Here is a 22288-nt window from a genome sequence, read left to right on the forward strand (position 1 = left end):
AGCCAAACAATGAAAGAGGAGGACTAACAATACCATGGATGCAGAAACATTGATTAAACAAAAACTAGAGTCCAAATAAAAATGAGGCTAGTGGAGTTCTGATGATCGAACTGAAACAGGAGCCATCTGTGAGTCCAGTTCTGCAGCGGGAGTAAAAACTAATCTGGGATGGTGATGCGTTCAGAAACCAGTAAATAAAATAAACTTGTCAACAATAAATTTAGTCGGGATTTATTTTACCCTTCAAACTCTCCTATCTATAGTATTTCTGTCCAGTCAGAATCATGACCTTTGATCTTAACTGTGACATATGTGACCACCTGCTTGAGTCATTGATGAGCTCTTGGAGTGAATGGTTGGTTCTCCACTGTCCCATGCTTTCTCCATTTGTAGATAACATTTTTCATTATGGTTCCCTGGAGTCTCAAAGCCTTAAAAAAGTTATTTTTCTTAAAGTATTCTCTCACAGCAAAAATTTGTGTTCTAAAGATTTGATAGTAGTTCTTGTTTTCTGTAAAATCTGCACGTCTCCATCTCCCATAAGAGCAGAAGCAGCTTGTTGAGCATTAGCTTTAACATGAAAAACTCAGATTCCTCACCAACAACACATCCAAACGTGTCAGTTTTCTGAAGACAGCATATATCTGCAACAGCTGCTCTTCTGTTTGCAGTACTATAAGAAAGCATGTTCATTACACATCTCTGAGTCGAGACAAAAGAACCCAGCTTCAGTCTGTTAAGACGAGGCAAGTGAGGCTTCATAATTTGCCACAGTGCTTATTTTGGAAGTTTTTCCACATACAGTAATTGCAGTTCTTTATTCTCACAAGCTTTTTAGACATAGACAGGTTTTGTTTCATTTTAATAGAGCCGCACTGATAAATAATGCAATCCATGAAAATAGTGGAGCCTTAAACAGTGAAAGCATCACAAACAAAAGTCTGTTTTTATTTCTTTTATTCCAAAGTGGTTATTGAAACAAATGCTTAATGTATGTTGTGAACACTTCCTGATGACAGCCACTGGTTAGAGGGATTCAATCAATTTGCTGATAAGATAATTTCAGCCCTCAAAAATTTGCAGCTGAAGGAAACAGGATTAAGTTGGTGTGATCTGACTTTGAAAGCTTCCTTCTTGCATTTTTAGAAAACTATGTGCTTCTATTTAGCGTTTAAGACTTTATTCAATTTGTGTTAAACAGTTACTTTTCATTTTGCTTCACTTTGCTACAGAGATGTCTTGATGTTTCCAGGCTCTGGGAATTGATGGAAATATATTTTTTGGCAAACATTTTCACTCGTTGTAGCAAAAGATATGCAGTTCTAATATGCAAGCATCACATTTCTCATATTTGGGATGATGCTTACATAAGTATCCAAAGCTCCATGGATTTTTATACTTTACATCAACAAAAAATTGTGTATAGTTGTTCAGTGGAGACAAATGTACAGATGGTTCTACAAACAAATTTTGTTTACTGTTGAACTTTTTGGCCCAATTTTACTCTTCTGAGCAAACATTAGAGAGGGATTTTGTTCTTTTAGTGGTCGATGCAGAAGGAGGTAGAGGGCTTTCAGAGAACAGAAGATGCATGTTTCAGCGGCCCTCTTGTTTCTGCAACAGAAGTGTGTGTGGTGGACTGCGGTTCCCACGGCTCCTGCATCGGTGGTGCCTGTCACTGCGAGGAAGGCTGGACGGGACCAGAATGCGAGCAAAGGGACTGTCACCCACGCTGCATCGACCATGGAGTCTGCCGGGAGGGCAAGTGTGACTGCCACCAGGGCTGGACGGGCGAGCACTGCACCATCGGTGAGCCACGGCGACACACACACCGACACACGCTTCCCAGAGAGACCCAGGCCCCAGAGGAAACTCATCTATTGGCAGGCATAAAAGGGCAATGCTGGAAAGTGAACGCTGGTATTTTCAGAAAGGGTTTGAGGCATTAGATCATTTTATACTTCTGTTGCTGCCCACGCTCTCCGAACAACCACCACAAACTAGTCAGGAGTTGTTAGTGATGTTTTCAGGGTGCACAGCTCAACCTCTGCTGGCTGGAGCCCAGTTTCTACAGAAAACTGAAACTATCAGAGCAGCCAGGAGGCGGTCTGTCAAACTTCCTGAAAACCATTAAACGACTGGTTCCCATACATGGAAAATCTTGTTCCTATTTTTTATTTCTTTTTCAAATAGTTTTTATAAATCCAAACTGGCATTTAAAGACTTTGCAGTTAATATTGAATATTTGTATTTCAATTTTATGCTACAATAAGTCTAACGTTGATTTGATTATTATATACTGACAAAGTATAGTTCAGATTTAATCAGTTCTGGGGAACACAGTTCTGTAAAAATGAATAAATGAAGCATTTTTCACCTTTAAATGCTCATAATGTGCCAACTCCTCACTCACTAAACAACTAAGCAGTAAAATCTAATTTAGCTGTAAATTTCATGTATATTTTTAAAAAATTTGTGTCTGCCTGACACAGTGGCACCCTGGGTGAAGAGACATTTCACTCATTAAAAAACCTCTTCGGTAAGAACAACGTGCTACTCTGTGTTCTTGTTCAAGTTTAGATTTTATTAATTTCTCCTTCTGCTGCTTTGGGTTTCACCTTCACCTTCACCCAGGCTGCTTTATTTAATAAATTCATATTAGTAGCAAATCTTTGGTTTTCTAAAGGCAATGACCTGCTGATCCGAATGGAAATGTTTTCTCTGCTGAGATTTTCCTCCAGATGTAAGAGTTATAAAGAAACTGATGTGAATGGAAATATTTCAATCTTTTGAAGAACAAATTGCTGCTGTAAAATTTTGAGTGTTTATATGGTAAATCTTTGAATATTATGTTTGCTTTTTTGTCATCTGTTGCTCTATTTTCTTGCACCGTACACATTCTTCCTTCAAAAGAACCACATATTCACTTTGTAATTTATATAAAAAATTAATACATTCCACCTTTTAAACTGCTGAAGTGGGTCTTCTGTATTAGTGAGTCAAGGGCAGGTATTAAGGGAGCCATGAAACCGTTGGAAGGCCTCTTTGGAATATCCTTTTTTTCCAAAATAGCAGTGCTTCACCTGGCATTAATGAGGATAATGAGTTCTGAGATGCCACTTCTTATTGACCTTTACTTCAGACTTCCTCCACATTTTCCCCTCTGCCAAAGGTCCTGTAGTTAAACCTTGACACCCAGCCTCAAACACCGTTCTCCCAAGTGTCATCCTCCCGCCTCTCCATGGCAGCACATTAGCCGCAAAACAAAAAGATCCGACCCTCAAAAACTCTCGAGTCCTAATTACGTATTTACAGGTTCTCTCTCAAGCAATCCCTTCTCTGCAGCCCGGGTCCACCTCTGAGGCGAGAGGAGATTGCAGAGAGGGAGTTGTTGGAAGGGTCACATTCCTGATCTTATTAATCTTTCCCTCCTCGGGGGCCGCCTCTGCACGTCGTCATCCATTTTCTCTTTCTTTTCTTCTGTTCGAGGCTCCCGTCAGGAAAGTAACTCCATGCTTTGGACTCTCATGAATAGGCAGTGTGCTACCTTTTCTTAAAGGAACTGGGAGCTTATTTTGTCTTTCAAACTCTGAATAACTGCCATTTGCACAAAGCGCCTTTTAATCACATTACATGGTCAGCGCCTGAATGGAGCACTTCCTTGGTCATTCTTTTTCACAAGCATCTAGATCCTGTTTTATATGCAAGGCTTACCCTATTGTCAACTGCTTTCTCAGCACTGCGGTTTGCTGCGAAGGTGTTTTTGATTTGTCTCAGAGTAAAATCACTGAAGTGGAGATGATGAAAAGATGTAAAAAAAAATAAAAATAAATAAAAGCACAGAAGCAGAGAACTGTGCTTCCTGATCCATTCACATTGGAAGCTGAGGCTGTACACATGCTGACATGCAGACAGAGAAATGTTTTGATGCAAATGTTTTGTTGGGATGAAACTGATTCAGATGGTCCGAAAACAAAGAAAAGACAAACTGTGCATGTTTTAAATGAGAAAAGAAGATGGAGAGTGTTAACAAATCTGCAGAATTGATTCTAGTTGTTTTTTTAAACAGAAATATATCCACAAATCAAGACTCCTTTACCCACTGGGACATTTACTATTCTGATTAATCACTCTGCTTTATTTTAAAAGTTTTTTACTCCTTTCACTAAGCTAAAAATAAGCTTCTGTAACTGTAGCTGCTGTTACTTCTGTCCATAGATTTTCTTTGTTTCTTTCTCTGCATTTCTTTGCCTAACTCTTTCTTATATCCATTCTCTTCTTTATTCCATGTTTCTATGCCTGTCTGCCTCCCTCTCTGTCTCTTTCCGACTCCGTCTTGGCTTACACGTGTAGCCTTGGATTCCAGAGTATCAGGTAAAAAGACTTTCCCTTTGTTCACAACTTTTATCTTCATATGAATATTTTTTATGTGCTTCTAATCAAACTGAATCCATATTTTGGTTAAAAATGTGAACGCTTTAAGGCAGAAATTTGGTGAACTTGCATCTTCCCTCTCTTTCATTAACACTAATCATACAGGTAATCCTCAATAAATTATATTGTAATTCAAAGTAAATTATTTTAATTATCAAATTAAATGTTTATTCCTTTTAATTTTGATAACTATGTCTTACACCTAATATAAAAACAAAATTCAGTTTCTAAGAAAATAAAATATTGCACAAGAGAAGTAAATCACAATTTCTAATTGATAACATGTCGGGCTATTAAAAAGTATGAGCATGTGCTCTACATGCACTGAGTACTAGATTGGGTCTGTTTTTGGATGAATTAGTGCTTAGATGCTGTGGGAGACATTTGTACTTTTGCCGGTGTGAGCAGCTGCCAAGTCCTGCTGGAGAATGAAACGAGGAACTCCATAAAGTCTGTCAGCAGAAGGAAGCATGACCTGCTCCAAAATGTCCTGGTAGACGGCAGCGCTGATTACATGGTTCCTGAAATCATTACTGAATCTGAAAACTTCACTTTAGACATGAGGCAGCTTTGTTTCAAGGCACATAAGTTTTTATGTACGGGACATAAATATAACCTTCAGTGTAAAGGTTGTATGCTTAAATATTACTTAAGCTGTGCAAATAGAAGAATTAATAATTTTTCAGCAGACAGTTGTTTTGAATTGAAAATGTTGCTTATCTTGCTAATATGAGATTTTCCATTAAAATGTCATTATTTGTGATTAATTAATTAAAAATTTGAGGTTTCTTATTTATCTTATGTAATACTCAAATTTTCTGAGAAACTGAAATGTGTTTTTTAATTACCTGCAAGCCATAATTATATCAAAAATGTTCAGTTATTTTTATTTTTTATATTTATTTATTTCAAACAAATGTTTAAAATGTGTGTAATAAAACTCAATGGAATTTAAAAAAAAATTGAAATACAGTTTTCAACAATATTGTAATTTATTGAGATGCACCTGTATGCTGTCACAAAACAATCATCATAAATAACGCCACAAGACGAAAGAGTCCAGCTAAAAGGCGGTGAAAACAACGACCTGCAGGACCTTTTCTCTAAATATTTAAGCTACGTTTACAGGCAGCTGTGTTCCAGACACCGCTTCTTCTGCAACTTACTCTAAGTAAATGTGTTTGCCAGTCTTAGCACACTGCCACCGCAGAGATAAGTAATTTTCTTTTCCAAATGTTTCCCTTTCCTCGGATGTGTAATAGGAGCAGTCAAGATAGGATATAAAGGTAAATTGAACCACTACCCCCACAAGGGAGATTGTCATGAACAATCCCTCCCTGCTCTCTGTCTCTCCTAGCACGGCGTATATACACCTGTTTTATGTCCGAGTCGATCATAATGTTTCTGCTGTGATCCTGCTCCGCCCTCACACTCTTCCCCACCTCCCCCACACGATATGTCCCCTCATCTCCTGTCCGTCTGAACCAGTCTCACATGAGACTCCACGGTACGTCCCCTCTCCACCCCTCCCCCTTCCCACCACTGTCGTTACTCCCTGTGTCTGCCAGATTAAACGCCCAGAATTGGTGTGGTTTAGTCATGTTTCAGCTCCCTGTCTTCACCCTCCATTAGAAGGAATGCGATCTGGCAGCAAGTGCACTGTTTTCTGTAAATGTGGAGACTCTTGACCCTCCTTCCTTTTCTTCTCCTACTTCCCCCTATTTACATATATACTTCCTCCTCCCTTTGATGTTGCTGTTACTTCACATGAGTGTTTCCAACATCTGCAGCGAGCAGCTCCTGCTAATTATTTGCAGGCAAAGTCGATGGAAACCGGAGTGAAGGATTGCCAGCCTCTCCGATGTGAACGGTACACAGAGTTCCTCCACAGTCTGGAGACGAGAGGAAGAGTCTGAAAGTTACAGCTCCGGATAAAAATAACGAAACAAACCAGAAGAATATTGATATTTCTGAACCTGACACCATCCATCCATCCGTCCATCCATCCGTCCGTCTGTTCATCCATCCATCCATCCATCCATCCATCCATCCATCCATCCATCCATCCATCATCCATCCATCCATCCATCCATCATCCATCCATCATCCATCCATCATCCATCCATCCATCCATCCATCCATCCATCCTTCCATCATCCATCCATCCATCATCCATCCATCCATCCATCCATCCATCCATCCATCCATCCATCATCCATCCATCCATCCATCCATCCATCCATCCATCCATCCATCCATCCATCCATCCATCCATCCATCCTTCCACTGTAGAAATATATTCTATTCATAGAGAAGTTTTGAATTTGAAAGCAGCTCAGATAATTATAGACAATATATATGAAACGTAGTTTTATATATAAAAATGTGCAGGAACTCTGTGTACATTTTTAAAGCAATCATTGAAGTTGTAAATAAATAAAAATATATGTACTATTATTATTAACAACAGTTATGCTACTGATTCAGGAGGAATCTATCTAAAAAAACTCAGTTTTTTTTCTCACTCCCATTATTCTACTAACAGGAAGTGAAAGATTTCACTCTCTTTACTCTTTTATATTTCACTTTTCTCAGTCGTTGCCCCTTCAACTCATGTGAAACGACCGTAACTTGTCACTCCCCCACCCCCATCCCCAGTCCCGTCAGAGGTGTATCGTTCTGTATGTTCTCACTTCTGTCTTCTATCATTTTTACCCCTCTTCTTCCCCCGTTCCACTCTCACATGCCCTCTTCTGCTCTTGTCTCCTCACTCCTCCCTCTCCTCTCTCCTTCTGTCTCTCGTCTGCTCGGCCATGATGCTTTGACAGACGGCTGCCCTGGGTTGTGCAACAACAACGGGAGGTGCGTCCTGGATCAGAACGTCTGGCACTGCATCTGCCAGTCCGGATGGAGAGGCCTCGGCTGCGACGTCGCCACAGAGACGCTCTGCTCCGACGGCAAGGATAACGAAGGAGGTAGGAGGAAGCGAACGTTGAGTACAAATTGTCTGAGAAGAAAGAACTTAACCGGGAAGCTTTATTGCACCAGACAGGAAAACGGCTTTTGATCCGGCTCCTTAGTGGCACGGAAAACAAACAAAACAAATCAATCATACATAAAACATCAGTGAGAAGAATATGCAAATGCCTCAGCAGTGCAGATTGTTAAGCAGCATGCTCTAAAATATAAAGTAGATCAATTAGAAAGAGAGGTTGAGATTATAGTATAAATGCTCCACAGGCTGGATTTCCAATGAAACGCTTATTTGCCTGATTACAAGCCCCAGAACCTTCATAATTCCTCAGGGATACTTTAAAAAATTTACTTTGTGTCAAGTCAGCATCTCTGCTCTTATTTGAAGTTCATCTAAAAAGTCATCAGCAGTCAGAGCAGCATCAGAGGTTTTCAGCCCAGACTTTTCCAGGTCATCAAGTCTACCTGTCCCCTCTGTCTCCCTGCTGTTTTTTTCTCAGATGGCCTTGTTGACTGCATGGATCCTGACTGCTGCGCTCAGATCTCCTGCCAGGGTCAGACCTACTGTCGCGGTTCTGCTGACCCGGCCGCCGTCGCCGGCCAGGGCCAGAGTGCCGCCGCCGGTGCCGGCGCCCCCACCCAGCCCTCGTCTAAAAGTTTTTATGACCGGGTCAGCTTCCTGATCGGCCCCAGTGGCAGCCATGTGATACCCGGGGATAACCCTTTCAACAGCAGGTAAGCAGCTTTACGTGCCACCGACACCTGCTTAATTATTTGGCTCACGCTGGCTGTTTGCTGTCTAATTACCTGTGTGAGGAAGGCACCTGTGGTTGTGCAGTCGAACCGTCACAAGTGTCACAGGTATTTGTCTTTGGAGTCAAGATGACAGGTTTGTTTACAGCAGTTTAGCTGCCAGAAGTGACAAGGAAGTCAGGAGTTGCTTGTTGTCTGTTTAAACAATCCTTATGGCAGAAAAACACGACTCAAGACTATCATAGGTTTGGTTACTCAACTCAGGCTTGATTCAGGTACTGGAGTCAGACTGCTTTTATTGTTGCCTTGAAATAGTTTAGTTTAGTTGGTAAAAATGGAAAAACAAAACCAATATTATTAAAAATTGCCCCCAAGCATTTTAATTATGTCTAAAGGTTTGGACACCTTTTGCTTACATTAAGTGAACAAGAATATTTATATATTAAGAAGGAAAACACTATGTGCAATGTGCCAGATAACAGTTTTAGAAATCTTTATATACATATTTAATGAACAGTGGGGCAACCATCACAGATTTGTAGATCTGAAGCTGCAACTCTTACACACAAGAAAAAAATCTTTTGATATAAGTGAGAAGGCGATGCTCACTTGAAACTGTTCCTCCAACAAAAGAACATCAAACGCAGCCAGAACCTTATTTCGTTAGTTATCTCTGTATGAAAAATGTATTAAAAGTCAACATGTGGGCTTTATTGTGTGCAAGTCGACACAGTTTCCATTTTAGCATTGAGTTTTCTCCTTTGGTTTATAAATCATTAACTAAAATGGAGGGTTTTTGTTGCTGACTTGTTGCTGATATACATCATAAGAAATAATATTCATGGTTTCATCGGGCAGTAATTTGCTCATTTACTCATTTACTTAAATATGTAGAATAAATAAGTTATTGCAAAAAGGCTATTTTATGATTGCTTAAATGGAAGTCTATTCATTTATTTTTTTAAATTTTATTATCTAGTCATTTTATTCATTTATTTGTTCAAAAATCTTTTTACTTATTAATTTTTTTAGTTGTTATTCAACTAAAAAAACCCTCCATTAGAAGGAATTATTTAATTATCTGGCATTTATTTATTGTGTATTTTACACACATATGATTTTAATTTGAGCCACTTTTATATCCATGCACATTTTTATTCACCTCAAATGTGGACCTTCAGTGTCAGGTTTGTCGAAGTTATAGGAATTGACTAAAATGTTTGATGTAAATATAATTTGTGGTTCCAGGTGTGAAGCAGGATTTTTTTTTAATTAAACAGGAAATTATTGCATTTACATTTTCACAGAAACAAGTTTTTGGGGAACTGATGGAGAGGAAAATGATTACCAACTGTGTGCTGAAGGCTTTGGGATTATTTCATCCAACAGTTTAAAGTAATCCTTATGTAAATAGCGTGCTTTACTGAAAATATAGAATGAGGCAATTCCCCTCAGCTGGGTTCTCAGTAATCCTCATCCTCATTGTCTTGAGCTTACTGTCGATTTCATGTCTGGCTGTAGCATTAGCTTTATTTCTCAAAAATTAAATTTTTCTTTTTATCTTTTCTCCAAAGTCAGCTTTAGAGTAAAAAACAGAATTTCAGTAGCTCTACAAACATGCTTGCTGTTAAATGTGACAATTAACTATTTTTTCCACCCACATTATCACTGCTGTGGAAAAACTCAACTTTATGCATGAATGCCTTTTAACACTAAAAGTAAAACTTAGTAGTGTTTGTTTCAAAGCTCCTTTTGATAACATTTCTTGTCATGAAGTGAAGTTTGCTTCATAAAGAAGCGTCTGAATCTCTGCTACAACGGCGATAAAGAAGACTTTCCTCGGCAGCGGCGACTGTTAGTCACGGAGTGCTTGATGTGGGACAGAAGAGAAATTGGAAATACTTAGAGGTCATTCGTCTCCTTCTATTTTCTTCCAAAAAGCCTTTGTGTGATCTGACAGAAGGGGAGCCGGTTCCAGTGTGCGGTCTGGTTTCAGAACTCGGCAGTAAACTTGTCTCTTGCACAGCAGAGAGAATAAACATGTGTTGTGGTGTAACGTCGCCCCCCCCCCCCCCCCCCCCCCCCCCCCGTCCAAACCTTCTCCTCCACAATAGTTCCTCAGCCGTATCGCATGTCCCCACACGAGTCTCCCACTGGGTTTTCAGATGGTGTTTTTCTGCAGCCAGTGTGGGACAGTGACAGATAAGAATGCATGTACTTTGTGATTCATTTCTGGAGTTTCAGCAGGTGGTGTTGCTTTGCGTTTGTTTATGGGCTTCAGTTCTTGCATCATCCGTCTGCCTCTCCAAAGATTAATAGAGACACGGGGAAGAAAGAGGGAGCCTTTGCTGGAGCTCTTAAGTGGTCTTTTTTTCTTTTCTTTTCTTTTAAAAAAACCCAGCAAATAAATGACAGCATACAGTCATGCAAGGAGAGAAATAAGAGAGGGGCTCATGCTGTTGATCATTCCTGTCTCATATATGTAATGACCTCCAGATAAAGCAGCCAAATGAGCACTTTTTACTCACCAATGACAAATGCAGCAGAAACGCCTTTAAAATTCCCCTGTGCAGTTCTGATATGGCAAATGAGTAAATGTTGATGGAGAAATATTACATTGTCTGGCTCCGTTTTACCTTCAAACGCAGGTCGGACCTAACAAATTACCCCACAAGCATGAATTTAGGAATGAGAATCGGTGTTATACAAGTTCTACCTGAAGGCCTCGCAGTCGTGTTGAAAAATGGTCAAGGATACCAGGAGTTTAAATCATGTATGAATCTTCTGCGTCTGTGATTTATAAAGGAAATGCATAAAAAAGGTGAAAAAAATACTGTTTTTTTTCCAGGTGAAAGTGGGGAAAAAAGAAACTGCTGGTGGAAAGCTTTTTGACCAGAAGCAAATCCATTTACCAGCAGGAATAATATGAGAGGGGCTGGTGAATGAATAATGCCCTCCCATACAGAAGACTAACTACCACTGTGTTGTCCTGAAGTGAAGTATTTAATCCCCCTATCTGCTCCAGAGGCATTCATGTTTGGTCAGCAGTGGGAGGTGGGTTGTACAAAGCAACCCCGGGTGTGGATGTTGGCAAAAGTACTTGTCGAAAATGTTTTTTTTTTTTCAGAGAAATTTCTTGTGCTTATTTGAAAATAGAGCATTTTTTTCAAAAACAGGAAACCTTCATATTTTGACATTTTCAGGGCTGAACATTTTGTGTTTTCGGAATATAAATTGCATCTTTCTTTCACATCTTCACTTCTGAGTTCACCTTTCTAAACCTTTTCTTGGTTATCCTCCTTTGTTTTGCAGAAGTGCTTTTCCTTTTAGGAACCCTTGTTGTTTTTGTCTTTTGCGACACTTTGCCTCCGGCGTTGTATTTCGTTGTTCTGAATTGCTATAAAGTGTCTCTTGACACATCAGCCAACAAGTATTTTGGCTTCTTACATCAAGAGTGTATCTGTAACAGAGCCGGAGCGCTTGTAACACTGTTCTTGTCGATGTAATATCTGTCATCATGAGTATCACCACTGATACTTTTAAAGCCTGCTGCCATGAAACTCTGGTATGACACAGGAAAAAGGAGATTTTTAAGACCATACATGCTTCTCTCAATCATCATGTGAGTCACTGTTCTTTCAGATGCAATTCAGAGAAACATTTTCCTTCTGCAGCATCAGACCAATAAGAATATTCATTGTCAGACTCTATTTTTTGCCTTCATTAACCACACAGACGTTACATTGCCGTCTGAGCATCTAACTGCCTATTTTGTTCGGTTGTTATACATCTCAGCTTTCACCTTCACTGGAGACACACCAATCAGGCTTTACAAGTTTTCTCTGTCTGTCATACCAATTTAAATGTTTGTTTCTAAGGATTATACCAAAGTCGTTTCTGTGAATTCTGTTTTAATCCTAGAAATAAAAGAGGAAAAATGTCTCTGACGGAAGAACGAGTTTTAAATCCACCTTAGAAATGATCTTCTTGGATACATCAAAGCACAAGCCTGGAACCTTTAAATAAGACTTACTGAAGTCAAACACAAAAGGTCCATTACAGAACATGTTTGATGATGCATTTCTGAACTGAAAATAGTGGGACTTTTTTTGTTTTGATTTAATGAACTGAGGAAAGAAAATCCGATTTTTCAGTATTTGACCTTCAGATCAATGATCAAAGCCGATCAAGAAAAGAAATTAGCCAATATTGATCACTGGCTAATTGACCGATGCATCATTAACCTTTTCCTTAGTGTCTTGCGTAGCCGATTCAGCGCTTGAAACAACAACACAGCCAAAACATTCACACAATTCTCTAACAGAGTTCTGTCATCTGGACTTTGCTTTCTTTGTGTTCTGCCCTAGCATCATAGAAAAACAGGTGTGGGGTTGATTGCCCTGCAGTGTCAGGGGAAGATTTGCTCTACAAAAGAGTGAAAATGGGATTTCCACTCGACTGCACATTATGTTTTATTAAATTAATGTTCTAACAGGCAGTACCTGATCCAAGAACAATTTATTAAGGCCACATTTACATGATGCTCTCCAAAAAACGGACACTGAACTTAATAATGACACCTGGTGGTGGCAGCATCATGCTTTGGGCTTCTTTTCCAGAAGTGACCAGGAATCTGATTGATGGAAAGACTCCAAAGAGCTTTTGATTGGAAAGGAGGTTCCAGCAGGACAAAAAAACTAAACATAGCGAGCCACCGTGTGGAGTGGTTCATATCGAAGCATATTCACAGCTTAAAATGTCCCAGTCAAAGTACGGATCTATAAATCCAATGAACCTGTGAAAAGATTTGAACAATGATTTTCAGAGACTCTCTCCATCCAGTTTGACTGAACTTGAACTTTTTTTATGAATAAGCAAATATTTTTATTTGTAGATGTCCAATGTTCGTTATTGAGTAAAGCTGATAGAAATGCATGACAGACTTTGATTTTTATTTAAAAACTTGAAAACCAAGTTCACAGTTATATTTCACTTAGCTGCTCTTTCTTAAAAACCCTCAACAAAAACATTAAAGTTTATGCTGAGAATGAGGAAAAAGTGTAAACATGCTCAAGAGATGTGAATACTTCTGCAAGGCTCTGAGTATAACATGGCACACCGTTATGAAACTATTCATAGACATCAGAAAAATGTAATCTGTAAATGAACTCCATTTGTGCTCATTGAATTTTTATTCACTGTTATATCCCCATAAATGAGATGACTACCCTTAGGAACTGTAATGGTGTTGTATGCTGCAACCTGTCAGAAGAGGAAGCTTACTCATACATAACTAGGCTTCTTTCCTTGCGTTCTCTTGAATAATAAATGCTGCAATAGAGGTGCAAGATACAGCAAAATGTTAACAAAAGCTTTTATTTGTATAAATTATGGCTTTTTAAAGCAATAAACAGACACAGTGACTCTTTATGGCAGCTTTTTCATGACTAGCAGCCGCTGATGTGAGTGTGTTGGTAGCAGTCTGTGAATCATACCTCTGTCTTCATGCCGCTGGCCAACATGTGGCAGTTGTGATCCGTGGTGAAGCAGCGGTCGCTCGTTTGCTCAGCTCATTTTTTTGTTTGTTTCCTTTCACAGCTTGGCATCAGTCATCCGGGGTCAGGTCCTAACGGGAGATGGGACCCCGCTGATTGGAGTCAACGTGTCTTTCCTGCACTACCCACATTACGGTTACACCATCACCCGGCAGGACGGCATGTAAGCAATTCCCTGTTTTCACAAACATCAAAGGGTGCTGCTTGTAAGAAAATGGAGAGGTCATGCTTTTTCTGAGGTTCTCGTTGAGCTGCACGTCATAGTAAAAGGCGTCCAACAGTGGGACAGGTGTCCTGGTGGTTGAGCAAAAAGCTTCCCAAAACAACGGCATCACATTGTGCCTTAGAACAATTCCTCATGCAAATGCCACCATGGTGGAGGCCATTCTGAAGCGAGCTGTTTAAAATGCATTGAATCAGCGAGGGTAGAATCAATCTGCCCGTGGAGTAGTAAAACATGGGATTACTGTCTGACCTTCTCCTGCTATTACCACAGATAGGTCCTTAATAATGGGAGTGCAAACACATACAAGGAAAGCGTATGTTGCATATTTCACAGAAAGGCTGAGGGAGGAGTGCTGACACCCACGACCGTTTGTCAAAATTATGAACCAGACTTTTGGTTCCAATTCAACGCATAAAGACCATGTTTATGTGTTGCCAGTGTGGAACAAAAAGGCTTTTTGAGTGGCAGGGAGTTGTACAGCTGCTGTTATGAATCGCGGTCCCTGGGTCCCCGTATGGCTGAGGATTAGCTGATTTCTTCAGATATTCCGCCCTGTAACTCTCTGACAAGAAGCGTGATAAATGGTAGGGGATAATCACACTTGGTTAGCCAACAGATCCGCTCAGTGTGTTAAGAAGGGAAGGGTGGAGGGGCAGCATCAAAGCATGGCCTCTTGCAGCTGTGAGCTCCCCATTGCCCAAAAGAGGAGAGAGCTTGAGAAGGAAGCTGTTTTAGGTCAGCTGCACAGCTTGGCTGTTGGCACGTATATGTGTGTGTGTGTGTGTGTGTGTGTGTGTGTGTGTGTGTGTGTGTGTGTGTGTGTGTGTGTGTGTGTGTGTGTGTGTGGGTGTGGTGTGTGTGTGAGAGAAGTGCATATGCACTGAAACCTGCAAGTGTGTCTTTGTGCATGAGAATACATGTGATGTCACCACACAGATGCTGCGTCCCCTGGGTGTGAAGCTCAGCGACTATATAGAGCAGCACTTCAAAGACTCGCCCTTCATTTTCAAACCAGTAACTTCCCTCAGTAACGTTGTGCTAATTAACACCAGTTCACCAGAGGAAACTCCCCAAACTCCGCCCCCCAACGCCCTGCTCCAAACCAAATTCAGCCATAATGTTCCTGCCACCGCCATGCCTGGTTGAACAGAAGTAATAAATTAAATTCAGTGAATGAGAATGTTAAATGGAGGCTGAATGGTTGGGACTTGTTTGAAAAAAGTTTCTCTGCTTTGGTGGTCTGGAAAAAAAGAGTCTCTGTCCACAGCTCTCATCAGAAATCAAACCAATAAGATTTTTTTACCCAAATTCTAGTTTAGGTATCACTTTATTAATTCCAAAAATCCATCACTTTAGAAGAAAAAATATTATTAAAAAAATCTTTAATTCAGCTAAAATTATTGAACACCCTCTTTGAGAAATACTGATTTACAATATAAGCAGTTTCATAAACATGTGAACAAACCTCTAGTAAGGATGTATGAAAATGAAATGTGTCTCTTATTAGCACATAATGCTAATTAGAGAAGTGCCATTTATTTTCCCTGGCACTGATTGGCTTTAAGGAAGAGTGTAGATCTTAGTTTCTACAGAAGGGCTAAGTTGGGTTTCATTCTTTGTATTATTGAATTTTATGATATATTTGGTGTTTGAACTGTTAAAATAGCCAGTAATGTGGATTTTTAGGGGGTGTCTTAAGTATTTTAATAATTTAATCAATAAAGATATCCTAATATGCATTAATATGCACAGTGGAAACCATCTCATCACTACAGCAGAATCTAACATCAACAGTCTTCTGTATCTCTCGGACATACAGCCAATCAGGGGCAAGGAAAAAGCAACTTTAGCGTGTCAGTTAGGATTGCACCAAGATACAGAATTTCAGTTTACCTTCCACAGAAACATCTGTGAACTGCAAACGGGTGATAATCTGTATGGTAAATGATTGAAATATTTTATTTTCAGTTTAAATGGTTCAGATGGTGCATTGAAACAATGGGCTAGTTTACAATAGATAATATTCAGTGTTTTCCATATATTTCTGTCCTGGGAAGGTTTGACATCTTGGCGAATGGCGGCGCCAGCCTGACCCTGAGTTATGAGCGAGCGCCGTTCCCCACCCTGCAGCACACCGTGTGGCTCCCCTGGAACATCTTCCATGTGATGGACACGGTGGTGATGAAGCGGGAAGAGAACGACATCCCCAGCTGCTACCTGACCGGCCTGGTCAGGCCCAATCCGTACATTCTGGCTTCGCCACTTTCCACCCTCTACAAAACGTCCCCAGAGGACAACCCCATCATCCCTGAGACCCAGGTGAGCGGACAGCGCTGAGGTGACTCAGAAGCATCACCTCTCATTGTTTTTATAGCCAATTTCAAATTCCCCTTATATCTGATTGCTTTTGAATGACTGCTGTATTTTTACTCAGGAATGATCCAAGCATTACTGGCTGCGGGTTTGATTATGTTATCTTCGTTTCACAGCGGCTTGTCTTGCTCATTTCACACAGGGTCTGATCTGTCTTTTGGGTCTTTATGGAAGAGTATCTCCCCAAATACAAAGCAATAAATTGTCTCCCAGCAGCACAGATTAATATGTTTAGTCTGTGGCCGGTTCAGAGAAATCTCCCGCTGCGAAATGTGACCACAGCCTTTACTTTCTCTGTCGGGACCACATCTGTCTGTGCCAGGTTTTAGCTGAGAAAAGCAAACTGCTGTGTGTGTTTTTTTGCATAATAGCAGCTTCAGGTGCAAACTGAGACACCCTAAAAAGACAGTTTCTGTTATTAGTCATACAGTATTTGATTTTTATTCTGCTTGCTGATTCTAAAGAACTTATCTGCTGCCTTTGGGATGAAGCCATTTTTCTAGCACACCTCTGTAATGTGCACAGAGTTTGCAGATTGCACAGTAACTTTATAAACTGTAATTAGAGCCAGTCTCTAAGTTAAATACAGACTCCCATTGCTCCTGTTAGCTGTATGTGAGGGTTTTTTTTATGTCTGCTCTTCACACTGTGCTTTTGGCACCAGTCTGACTGCTAATTAAAATCATAGGTGCTTCATGAGCAAGTGGCCATACCAGGCAGTGACCTCAACCTGGTCTACCTGAGCTCCAGGGCAGCTGGCTACAAGCCCATCCTCAAGGTGCTTCTGACCCAGGACCGCCTCCCTTTTGGCCTGATGAAAGTCCACCTGATGGTGGCCGTCATGGGCCGTCAGTTCCAGAAGTCTTTCCCGGCCTTCCCCGACCTCTCCTACACCTTCATCTGGGATAAAACAGACGCCTACAATCAGAAGGTCTTCGGCCTGGCAGAGGCTGTGGGTGAGTTCCTGCTGTGAAGCTGCCCACTAAAGATGTTGTGCAAGCAGAAGTTCGCTGTCAGACGCCCTCAGGCGCTGAACCTCGCTTGAACTTTTAGAGATTGATTTCACTTGTTTTTCAATTGAAGATTATTTGGCTGGGGACTGCTTTGGTTACCATGAGCAATAAAGATGTAGCAGTTGGTGTGAAATCCTCAAATCCCTCCGTGCGGCATGTTTTTTGAAGGCCGACGCTTTTTCTGCTGACTTGTTTATTTTCCATGTATGATATTTCAGCAGCTGTGCAAGAATGAAAATATTGCCTATGAGGCAGTGGCCTTAAAAAATCTGCATGAAGCAAGTAGAAAAAAGATAATGTGGAACTGTTTTTTTGACCAAATTACTATTTTAAATATTATTGAACACAAATATCATATTATGTAAATACATATCTAATCTTGGGTTTTATGTTTTGCACATTGGTTGTTTTAGAGAGGTGAATATGGAAAACAGTAGCATCCTCATTGGGGTTGGACAAAATCTCTTCTCCAGGAACATTAAGTCTTTTTTGAAAAGAAATTATCTGCATCTGCAGGGCTGGCTGTGTTATGGTTATGTTGTATAACATCTGAATATAGGTTTTGTTTTTAAAGGGTTTTCCAAAAGATTTTTGATGTGGCTTAAGATGAAACAATGAACTCAAATTGCATCAACCAACATAATTCAATCCATTCTTTATTTTACCACTTCAATCAATAAAATCCATTGATTGAAGTGGTTTTTCTAATAAAATCCATTCTTCACTCAGACTAAAAACTTGAACTTTACAAGCATGAAGTTTAATGTAAATAAGCTGAAATTTACCTAAAGTTTCCAGTTGGGAAAGACAGACTGACATCAAAATCCCATATATTGAATACCAGACTCTCTCTGCTGTGGTAAACCAATTGCGAGCTTCTAAAGAAGTATTTTTCAATAAACACCTGGAGTCATGTACAGTGGACTCCTGCCTCTTCAGTCTTCGGTATTCACAGACTTTGCTGACAAATATGATTCTGAATTATTTTAAAAATGTGATTTTTCTGTCACGCACATCTAAAGTATTTGACAGAAAGTTTAAATTATTCTACAGGACGGTGGTTCCCAAAGATTTTCTGGGCCATACTATGGATTACAATAAAATCCCCCTGAAAAAAAAAACAAAAAATCAAGTGGGCACAAACATTGATAAACCTATTCACATATTTTGTTTTCAAACTCCACTGAAGTTTATTTCACACTTCAGGTTGCAACAAAACACACGACAAGCCATCCTCAACTTTCAACCTTAGAGAGAAAAATAACAAAGTAGGAGCCGCAAAGACTTGTTTACTTGTTCTGCTATATTGTAAATGATCAGGAACCACTAAAAATAACCCAGGCTCCAGAACCTGCACAGAAGTTTCAGAACCGATTTCACCAAACAACAGATGATTGCAGAACATAAACCCTGGTCTGTCTTTTCCCCCAAAAAAGAGTTACATTTTAGCAATTTTTAAAGATATTATTCAATCAGTAAAACAGCTGCCTTTTTAAAATAATCTTAATACAATACCACTGATTCTCAAAAAACTGAAAACCCTCTCGCAAAATCAAGAAGTTTGATAAGAATCCGACATCTTCATGCAGCACTCGTGTTTTTAACCACATCGCAGTGATTATGATGTTTACTTTAATGGGCTCCGCTTGAGACTTTATTGTTAAAGAGACTCAGCCCCACCTTCACATGCAGGTTTACCTTCTGCTTCATTTGCATTTACACAAGACAAATAAGAGGAGAGCACATAAAATTCAAATGGAGCAGGTGAGATACGGAAACCCCACAGGTCTTTTAAAATCAACCCAGCTGGGGAGAAGTGCACAGCCAAAGAGCCAGAGGACACGTAAAACAACCACAACATGCGCTCAGTGACTGCCGAGCTACAAGCCTCATTGCTGCTATAAGTGTCAAGTAAAAAGGTTGCAGCCCAGCTCACCGTCGGCGTCTCCTGCCATTATTTTCAGTGTCAGTGGGATATGAATATGAGTCCTGCCTTGATGTGGTGCTCTGGGAGAAGAGGACGGCGGTGATACAGGGCTATGAACTGGATGCCTCCAACATGGGAGGTTGGATGTTAGACAAACATCATATCCTGGACATCCAAAATGGTAAGAAACGTTCATTACCTGCATTGTGTGTGCGTGTGTGTGTGTCTGTGGGGCAGAGATAGGTACCTCTGTGGGTTACAGGCAGGTGGTCTTTACCCCGAATCACCGCAGTAAAGGCTCAAATCAGAATGAAATATGGTTCGTCATCCCATCTGGAGATAATAGAGGAGAGTTTTGAAGGGCTGATCACTCACAGTAATGACGGAATAAATCAGTGTGTAAGTCAGCGGGGTGCAGAGCTCGCCACGATTCAACACCACTCAGCTATTTTAGGAAGAAAATGGCTTTTTCTGCTCACGCTTCTGACGAACAGGCATCGGGTTTGATTCTCACATCATTTCAATAAACAAAGTTAATTCCTGGCATGGTGATTAGTCGGGTCCTGTGTGACCGTTGACGGACGTGACTCAGAAGCCGGTCTCCGTCGAGCTGCTGCCAGAGACGTGCGAAATGAAACAATCAAGTATGAAAACAGCAGCGTCTCCGCTGGGTGACAGCATCATGGAGGTCACACTCGAGAAATTCAGTCTGCACACTGTTTAAGGGTTTGAGAGCGCGGCTGCAGGGAAGGCGGTAATACGGAGGCACTTCTAAGGAGTCTGTCTCTGGGCCTCAGGCTGCTGTCTGTTGTCAGTTTGCCAGACCGCTGTTTTGACATTAAAACCTCTACAGTGAACAATTGTTGTTCCAGTTGTCCTCTGCAATTTGGTTTCCTTTTCATCTGAAAAATATTCAGCCTGGCTCTTTAGTCATATTGGAGCATTTCTAGTTTTTCTTTCATTGACTGGGCTGCCTATGATTCATGAGGGTTTTGTTTTAGTGCTTATGATTATTAAACAGCAGTACTGGCTTGTTTTTTCCTGCTCCATGGTAGATTTTCTATTAAAAATGATTTATGAGTAGGAAATAAAAACAAAAAATAATAGGAATGAATCAAATATAAAAGTATTCTTCATGTGTTTACTTCATGTTGATTTCAATATGTTGTTGAGCTTGAACAATAAGTTACTATAGTTACATTTATTGAGGCTTTTGCTTAATTCAGTTTTGTGTGTGTGTGTGTGTGTGTGTGTGTGTGTGTGTGTGTGTGTGTGTGTGTGTGTGTGTGTGTGTCGTGTGTGTGTGTGTGTGTGTGTGTGTGTGTGTCGGGGGGGGGGGATTCTGTTTCCAAGAAGTTTTGAAGTGGTTTGGATCCATAGTTCATGATGCTTTCTGAAACTTTTCCCTGATCTTTGACCCTTTTTAATGCATTTTCTGTCCATCCTTGTCCATGACCATGAAAGCTTGCTGTGTACTTAAAAAAATATGAAAGGAGATAATCCCAGAAGAAAAAAAGTGTCAGACTTGAAAAATAAACTAGTCCTGCAGATGAACAGTATCTGAAATTCAGGGCTTCTGTGAAAATAAGAACGATTTCTGCAAATATATCAAACAAAGTCCTCATCTTCTCCTCTAAGTTAGGTTTTTTTCCTACAGATCATAAAGCTGGAGCGCCCGTTGGTGCTAAAACATAGTTTTCTCTTTGACTTTTTTTCCCCAACTCATAATTTACTAGAATTTGTTGTTGTTTTCAAAAACTTTCATTTTAATTTTTTTTATTCATTCAGGCCTGTCTAACCCTGAGCCGTAAATAAAGCAGATCGTTCTTTTAAATTGTTTTATCTTTTGTGATATGGCTTCATCTTTTCCTATCAGAAACAAACTTCTTGGTTGAACGAAAATAAATTGAAATCTTAATCTAAGAGGGGAAGAATAGCATTGGGTTTGACTTTATACACGTATGGGAAAAAGGAGCTCAGATTTATTGAGTCACTGACTTTGCAGCAACCCCTCATACTGAACTAGTGTGTTAAAAGTGGAAAAGAACAACTTGCCTTTATCAGATGAAACCTCCAACAGGACCAGGTCAAGTATGAATGTCGATCTGCCTCCATTGCTGGGGATTAGACGGGATAGAGAAGGTACGTAGAAAAGACAGAAGCACGAATCCAAGAGCAGTTTCTACAGGAAAGAAAACCTGAGTACACAGAGTTAATGAGAGCAGTAGCTGATTTACGATTACTACTCAGTCAGTGAGTTTTCCAAGAAAGATGTTAACCATAGACATAGCTCAGGGTAACTGAAGTTAGCTTTGTTAAAACTGGATGGATTGTCTGTCTGACAGACTAAAACTGGGAGCTGGTTGAAAATGCGTCTCAACAAAATACTTCGACTAAAGTTAAACTAAATTAGGGAGATACTTAATTCAAATGTAAATGTTTTTTGAAGTTGAAATGTGGATCAACTTCAAAACTAAATACCGTGCAAAAAAAAAAAAAACTTCCCAAAATGTAATCTTCCAACCTTAAAATCCTGACCTTTTGCCAAGGACTCCTCTGTTTTTCTATCAGATCTGTTTGATGAGACCAATCTGTACCAATAATACAGAAGTTCAGAACTTTTCAACACATATTACTCTGACTTTTTTTTATTGATTTAAAAAATAAAATTTAGAAATTAAACTCTGCCTTGACAACATTCTCCTATATTTGTCTTTCAAAACTGTGTATGTCACCTTAGTGTATCATTTTACACTAGGCTATGATTAAGTTATTAAAAAATATTTAAATTCATCATTGGTACCAAACCTCAAGCTCAGAAGAAAAGGTAACATAACTCAGTTTTATACTCATATGGCTCAGTTTTATACTCATAAAGCATCATTAAATAAACCATTTACAAAGAGTTAGGATGTAGATTGGCCTAAAGCAGCATTAAGATATTTTTTTCATTTAAGCCAGTATTTACTTGAGTTAAATGCAAGTGTAGTCCATTAATAAACTCTTACATTTCACCTGTTTGTATTAACTCCTT

At 39.8% G+C, this 22288-nt stretch overlaps 1 protein-coding gene across 1 annotated transcript in view; it reads left to right on the forward strand.

The window, feature by feature from the left end:
* The window catches only part of LOC129360390 (teneurin-3-like), a 180118-nt gene that overhangs the window by 118334 nt on the left and 39496 nt on the right, over positions 1 to 22288 (forward strand). The window contains 9 exon segments of the mRNA XM_055030567.1: positions 1624 to 1809; positions 4354 to 4374; positions 5697 to 5720; positions 7263 to 7409; positions 7908 to 8142; positions 13759 to 13878; positions 15999 to 16260; positions 17003 to 17270; positions 19292 to 19435. Of these exon segments, the coding sequence (XP_054886542.1) occupies positions 1624 to 1809; positions 4354 to 4374; positions 5697 to 5720; positions 7263 to 7409; positions 7908 to 8142; positions 13759 to 13878; positions 15999 to 16260; positions 17003 to 17270; positions 19292 to 19435 (1407 nt within the window).

The sequence above is a fragment of the Poeciliopsis prolifica genome, unplaced genomic scaffold, assembly GCF_027474105.1.
Source record: "Poeciliopsis prolifica strain line A6 unplaced genomic scaffold, Auburn_PproV2 SCAFFOLD006, whole genome shotgun sequence".
Taxonomy (NCBI): Eukaryota; Metazoa; Chordata; class Actinopteri; order Cyprinodontiformes; family Poeciliidae; genus Poeciliopsis; species Poeciliopsis prolifica.